Below are 7,304 nucleotides of genomic sequence, written 5' to 3' on the forward strand. Positions count from 1 at the left end.
AAACGCTAGTTAGCGCGCACTAAGCTAGCCGTTTCACATCCGTTACACTCACACCCCTTTTGACCTCCTCCTTTTCCGCAGCAACCAGTGATCCGGGTCAACAGCATCAATGTAACAATATAACTTTAGACCGTCCCCTCGCCCATACCGGGCGCGAACCAGGGACCCTCTGCACACATCAAAAGCCACGGCCCTTGCAGAGCAAGGGGAACTACTACTTCAAGGTGTCAGAGCAAGTGACATCACCGATTGAAACGCTATTTAGCGCGAACACCGCTAACTAGCTAGCCATTTCACATCCGTTACAGGGGCAAAAATGTTGCCTCTATGGACTAAAACAGAGAAGTGAGGTTGATCACAAGCGCCACCCTAGAATTCCTTGAAAGATGTTATTTACAATGGAATTCATTACGATTTTCTATTGTTACATACACCGACCGAATAAGTGCAGTGAAATGTGTTGTTTTACTGGGTCAACCATAGTAGAAGAAGTCATGGAGTTCAAGACCATAGGCCAAAATTTGGGGTTGAGGGGGAGGGTATGGATCTAAAGTGGTCTATCCTATGTCTAAAAACACTCTTTAATTCCAATATAACTAAACAATGTGTATAATATTGTGGTGTGTTGAATTTCCAATAGTCTTTAGATGAATAGTTGTTTTTTAGTTATACATTTTATGCTTTAGGCATCCTGAGGCCTCTGTAGTTCATGTTGGTCTTATAGTAGTCGAAAAATTACATGTAAGACGTGCTAAACATGTAATATATAGTAACATATATATTATAAGTAGCAGCTAGAGCATGAATGTAAACTGTGATCTGATAGAATGAAACACAGTTGTATCTTGGAATGCATATCATTTTGGAGTGAAATCATAAGAGTAAAATAGAGCATGGCGCTTTACATTTCACAAGCGACTAAATAGCAGTTTACCAGCTACTCTAACTGACAAAGAATGTGTGCCTTCATTGGCCAACTCTAAAAGATAAGATAACCTGTAAAAATGTTTTTTTAAAGTACGCCAAAAACACATGGGAGAAACTCAGGTTTCGCCTAATTCGGCACTACGACCTTTCGCCTAGTTTTCAGACTTGCAGTTCATCAGGTTCTTTCTGACACGGATGACTCCCCCTGCACGCCCACCAACAGCCACGCACCCTATTTCCTCCAATCCTCAGGCGACCATGCACTGATCACGCGTCATCTCGCCTGCCATTGGTTAATGTCTCACACACATTTGTTTTTCATTGGTGGCATGTTGCCTCCCGCCAATGTGTTGTGAATGTTGTTTTCCTTTTTTTTATCCTCATGTTTTACACAGCTGAGAGAGGACCTAGTGAAAGACGAATTCAACAGCCAGTTAACTGAGCTGGGTCAGTGTCATCGCTTTTTTTGTTCTTTTGTCGGCTTGACACTAAACTGAAATAAAATATATCTCAACAATGCCTTCACGAAAATGTTCAGAATTTGAAGTCTCATGTGGGGTAAGAAGATTATTATTTAAAGCGTGTTATTTCATATGAATTAACGTCCAGCATTCGAATAATGAGTGGGCTACTAACTGTATTTGTTTTTGTTAGTGGCTCCAGTTTATTAGTAGCACTTTACTTTTTAGGCTACAGTATTATTTAATTTGTAAATTAATCATGTCAAAAAAAATCTTAAGATTTTTAAAATGGTTTTGAGACAGTTATTTGTTATTACAGCTGGTAAATTAACACATCCAAGGACTTAACGTTACCAATGATTGACTGTTTGTCTAATATCTTTAAATCAACTGTGACCAGTTGACAGGATTTTGCAATCATTTATTAATGTTTACCCAACATCAATTTATGGTAACCATTTAAGCCTAGTAGAGTAGTCGTGTTTTGCCTTGGTGGGCTACTCTTTCACTGTGTGAAGCTGGTCACATTATTTTATCTGGGGAGTGGCCATGGGACGGGGATCATCAACTAGATTCAGCCGCGCGGAAGATTTTTTTTCTTGAGCGGATGATCAGGGGGCTGGGACATAATTACAAATAATTTGTAGACCGCAAGAATACTTTAAAGATATTTTTAAAACAATTTTATATATATATATATATATATATATATTTGCTCATTACTTGGGGGGCCAAATAAAATCACCAACTGGGCTTCAAGTTGGGGAACCCTGCAATAGGACCACTGATAAGTGTCAGTGCAGACAAGGCACTTCCTGATGCAGTGTTAACACTGGTTTACATGCCCTGTGCACGGGGGTGTCACGTGGCTAGTGGTAGGGAGATGTCACTAGTTGGTCAATATGACAATGGGAGATGGATTGGCGCATTGCCTAGGGTAGATGGGGTGTAGTCTCAAGCCTGCTCCATCTACCCTCTGAGACTAACATCTAAGCAACAGGTGCTTGAGCATTAAGCCAGTGACTGGTGAGAAAATAAACTCTTCAGATGTTCATTTGATGTCATTTTGGAAGCTTCCCTTGGTATGCTAATGTATATCTACCAGTATGGTCTTGATTGGATCTCCCTTACACATTTCCCAGTTTTTGTGGTGATTTGTCCTTCTGGTAACTCACCAGTCTTCTATTACGTGATGTCATCACCAGACCTAATGTTCTTTCCTTTTCTCCATTTGTTCTCCTCCCCAGGCAAAAGGGATGGTGATGGACCAGTGTGGCTCCTATCTGAAGAGGAGGAGACTTGACAGTAAGCAGTCCTCCCCAGGCTGCAACCTGGAGTACACAGACCTGGAGGCTGCTGAGGCTCTGGTTTGCATGAGCTCCTGGGGCCAACGCCGCCCCAGCCCCTGCAAGCCCAGACCCCTTACCCCTGCCTCGGACTCCTGCGACTCCCTGCTGCCTCAGGACCCACTGGAGCCCCCAAAGGACTTTGTTTCGCTCTCCTCCTTGGTAAGAGTGCATCCTGTCTTGGCAACCGTAACCACCACACATCCCAAAACAGCCATCACTAAGAAGCATCTGTGGGCTGTGTTTGATTAGTAAATACAGTAGTACCAGCTTTTACTTACTGTGTAAACTCCTGTTTTTTTTAGCACTTAGCATGAAGATAGTGTCTTTATCTCAGGAAAACTTTGCGAGGGTTTATAGGGGTTGGAAGGGTTAGGAAGGTTGCTGCACAGGTGGTAGGTAGGATAGACAGTTTGAACTGCAACCCATGCTCATCTCTCTCAGCTGCTGGTTGTCAACATCGCTGTTTTACAGCCACCCAGCTCTAAGTAGTTATTTAGTTTACTGTATGTACCTGCCTACTGTGGCCACTTATCTCTCCCAATAGCTGTATTGAACATCCATTTTGAAACTGAACACACCCAAACTAAGACTTATGTATTAGTACACCACATACAGTGGTTGTTCTACTTCCTGGGCACACACTAATTCTGTCTTCTCTTTGGTTTCCAGTGTATGACTCCCCCTCACAGCCCCAGCTTTGCTGAGACCTCTACCACTGCCATCCACACCATCACCTCCCCTCTGAGCCGGCCCAGCTCCAGCCTCTCAGTAAGGGTCTGTGGGGTCCCACAAATGCCCATGGTATCCATTTCGGAGTCCCCAACCAACGGAAAGACCCCACCACCGCCACCCTGCAGAGCCATGGCAACCAGTGTTATCCGCCACACCGCAGACACACACCTCTGCCAACACATTCCAGCGCCCCCCACAAAGCAACACAGAACTTCCGAGCTGATGGTCTGTCAACAGCACACAGCAAAGACTGAACAGAGCATCACACCTCCATCGGTCTCCTTCACACCCAATCCTGCCCTCCTCTCCTCCTGCAAGAAAGAGGCGGTCAAGACTGAGAACGAAGAGCCACAGGCTATCCACTCCCACTCCCACCTTCATGCTAACACCCAACCACAAAATAGCCTGCCTACACGCCTCTCCCCACCACCCACCTCCAGCCCTCCAATCATCTGCCAGATGTTCCCGGTGGGTAACCAATCAGGGATGATCTCGGCGTTCATCCAGGGCCCGGTACAGACCTCGAGGACCCCCACATCCATCCTGCCCCAGTCTGGTCCTAACGGGGCACTGCAGCAGCCTTTCCTCATGAGCCAGGCTATGCCGCAGGGCACGGTGATGCTGGTTCTCCCCCAGTCCCAAGTCTCTCAGGCCCCCCACTGCTCTCCACAGACTGCCATGACCCTGGGCCACACCAAGCTGCTACCTCTGGCCCCCGCCCCGGTCTACGTGCCCACCGGACCCTGTGGCGGCACCAAAATTGACTTCTCCCGCCGGAGGAACTATGTGTGCAACTTCTCCGGGTGCAGGAAGACTTACTTCAAGAGCTCCCACCTCAAGGCACACCTCCGGACACACACAGGCAAGAGAGAAAAGTGTTCCTCATGGATGGCTGGGAATGAGAGGGAAAGAATGTGACATTTTATGGGGATTAAATTCTAGGATCTTGATATTGTATCATGATTTTAACTGAAGACTATGAGGTTGTTTATCTGACTCGGAGCGTGTGTGGGTTTGCTGGTGAAAAAATGATGACTTGCAAACTCATTATCGCTCTGTCTCCCTCTCTTTCAGGTGAGAAGCCCTTCAGTTGCAGTTGGGAGGGATGCGACAAGAAGTTTGCGCGCTCCGACGAGCTCTCGCGCCACCGGCGGACCCACACAGGCGAGAAAAAGTTTGTGTGCCCCGTGTGCGACAGGCGCTTCATGCGCAGCGACCACCTGACCAAACACGCCCGCCGTCACATGACCGCCAAGAAGATCCCCTCCTGGCAGGCCGAGGTGCGCAGCCTCAACAAAATTGCCTTTCCCAAGTCGCCGCCGTCAAACCCCGCCCCACTCTCCCTCAGTATGCTGGTACCTGCCTCAATTTAGATTTCAGCCCAACGTCTACCCACTAGTGACTTCTTACCCAAAACCATGACAGGGATAGGGATAGCCAAGTGCACAAACTGCCATTTTACTAATGGAACATTTCTAAAGACATGCACTGGACTCTTTCCTCTACTGCAGTTTTTGTTGTTGAAGAAATGCATTATTTTTGTTTACTTTTCAGGTATTTTATGAAATTGTATGTATGCACTCTTTTGCCAAAGCCTTTGTAATGACGTTTGTCTCACACATTTCACTTGTCTTTTTTTTGGTATGTATAGTATCTATGTGAATGTATTCGTATCGTACTCTGAACTGCATGTATTAATTTGGGAAAATGTTGTAATTTGTACTACAATCTACATGGATAGTAATCTATACTGTGATAATTACTTACTCTTTAACCTTTTCATATTATTTAATACATTTGTAATAAAGACAAATATGATTAACTTGTGTTTAAACTCTCCCATTGCCCTAAACGTAACCTTTGAAAATAACAAGATGGTTCTCTTTTTCTGAAAAACATGACAAATCAGAACAGCACTCTAGTTGTTAGTCAGCATTCCTTTCCAGTCACTCCCCTAGTCCTATGGTAGAGGAATAGTGGTGTCTTGCCACATCCTGTGTGAGTCGGTGGAATTGTGTCTGACGGTCAGCTGAAACACTTCCTGCTCAATGTGCTGACTGACCACTGCTCTGGACTGGACCACATCCTGTTGGCTTAGTGGAACGTGCAGGCAGGGGACTTTGTCCCATTCAGCAGCCCTAATCCAAACTCAGCTATGAGGCATCTGGGAAGTAAAGGCACTCATATCCTTGCCTCTGTACTTACAAGATCATGGCCAATCGTTTTTTTCCCTGTAATACCGGTAAGACCTCGCAAGGATCATTATTAATAAGTAACATCACATTTTTACTCCTGTACCAATTGATAACTGATGTTATCAGTCCCCGGGCTCATTTAATAATACTGATTTATGTCTAATGGTCTAATATATGCCTTATCTTGAATAGCTTATGGCAAAGTAGTCATCCTTGAATGTTGGAAATTCCGTATTACATAAACACACACTTCCATCATTATCTGTATTCTCTTATGCTGCTGTGGTTCCACACCCGGTAACAACCGTCCTCCAATCAGATTGTGAGAAAACCGAACTGTAGGGGGGTGCGACCAATAGACTGGGTTCCTGAATTTACCCGCCTCTTTGCCATACTGACCGATTTACACAATACTTCCTCTCTGGGTTGAATGGGTTCATGCTTTCTGGGACTGTGTCTAGCACTGACACCTTGTGGGCAAAAGCAACATCATCTGACTCCACAAGTGACACCTTGTGGTCAGACCAAGTTACAATCCCAAAACATAGCTACCGTATTACATGCAATTCTATGGCTAAACTTCCAGCATTCTAATGTCAATGGCACAACATGAGTGATTTTTAAACAATAATTGTAGCTGGTGCTTTCAAAGTTGGTTATGTTATATATCATTTGAAAGGTAATTTCATGGCCTTTCCGAACCACTTGTCAAAGTTTAAAATGTATCAAGCTTTCCTTTTCAAAGCAATTTATACAGGTAATTATATGTACCCTAGAGGTCAAATTGGTTCCACATTTTGTTGACCTGAACATGCCCGAAAATGTGTCTGACAAATATCTGTGAGTCTAAGCATTCCAATGATATATGATTAAATGGTATAAGTGAACAATAACTTGTTGTATAAGGGATGGAGGGATGAAAGAAAGAGTGATAACACCCTGAAAGCTACCATCGCTGCTGCACTGCTGTCACACATTTTCCAACTCTAGGGACATAGACCAACAATTTTTTTGTTGCTATGAGACATCATCGCCCATGTGACCGATCCCTTGCTCATGGACTAATAGGCCAATTGGACTTTTGACTTGACACATTATGACGTCATAACAGAACGATGTTAAAGTTTGGCGTGCCTTGCGTCATAATGACCAAGGCTATAAAAGCACGCAGCATCATTATTGTTTCAAGTCAAACACTGATAACTCCGAGAGCCTGCTACAAAAACAGATGACCAAAGTTTAGGCTGAATATATACTCCAAGATGCCGCGCAAATACTCTTCTCCTCACCTGCGTCTCACAGTGTCTGAGCATTCCCTGGACTCGTCAAGGGTCTCCACTTTCCCGGGCGAGTGGATCCGTCAAACCTCCGAAGACGTGTTTGAGGACCAGGGTGACCAGCTCATTACTGCACCTGCCCGCCACCCGCGACCCCCCGGCAGAAGGTCGAAATCAAAGGCCGGCCGAAAGGGTTTCGCACCGGATGACTACAAGGATAAGGTGGCCGCTGAAACAGACGATGGACCCACTCCGCAGAGAGACACTGTGGATAAAACCAAGAAATACAATTTTACAAAGAGAGGCACTGTGGATGAGGCTAAACATCCGCTGACAAACTCTATGGATGACACAATGGATGGC

The 7,304-nt window shown here is 45.0% G+C and overlaps 1 protein-coding gene across 2 annotated transcripts; it reads left to right on the top strand.

The window, feature by feature from the left end:
- The first annotated feature begins 1,300 nt into the window (after positions 1 to 1,300).
- On the top strand, positions 1,301 to 5,291 carry LOC115138329 (Krueppel-like factor 11). Of its 2 annotated transcripts, none has more exons than XM_029675081.2 (4): positions 1,301 to 1,485; positions 2,636 to 2,896; positions 3,407 to 4,331; positions 4,544 to 5,291. In XM_029675081.2, exons 1-4 carry the CDS (start codon positions 1,444 to 1,446, stop codon positions 4,840 to 4,842), a joined length of 1,527 nt encoding a protein of 508 aa, XP_029530941.1. In that variant the 5' UTR covers positions 1,301 to 1,443; the 3' UTR covers positions 4,843 to 5,291. The 2 variants fall into 2 exon arrangements, with proteins under 2 accessions (XP_029530941.1, XP_029530942.1); XM_029675082.1 differs by having other exon boundaries at positions 1,312 to 1,374.
- Positions 5,292 to 7,304: the final 2,013 nt, after the last annotated feature.

The sequence above is a fragment of the Oncorhynchus nerka genome, linkage group LG12, assembly GCF_034236695.1.
Source record: "Oncorhynchus nerka isolate Pitt River linkage group LG12, Oner_Uvic_2.0, whole genome shotgun sequence".
NCBI lineage: Eukaryota > Metazoa > Chordata > Actinopteri > Salmoniformes > Salmonidae > Oncorhynchus > Oncorhynchus nerka.

Bases quoted from the DNA above. Each gene is read 5' to 3' on its own strand.
- LOC115138329 (XM_029675081.2), top strand. From the start codon at position 1,444: ATGCCTTCACGAAAATGTTCAGAATTTGAAGTCTCATGTGGG. The intron at 1,486-2,635 runs GTAAGAAGATTA...TCTCCTCCCCAG, and splicing joins AATTTGAAGTCTCATGTGGG to GCAAAAGGGATGGTGATGGA. The intron at 2,897-3,406 runs GTAAGAGTGCAT...TTTGGTTTCCAG, and splicing joins TTGTTTCGCTCTCCTCCTTG to TGTATGACTCCCCCTCACAG.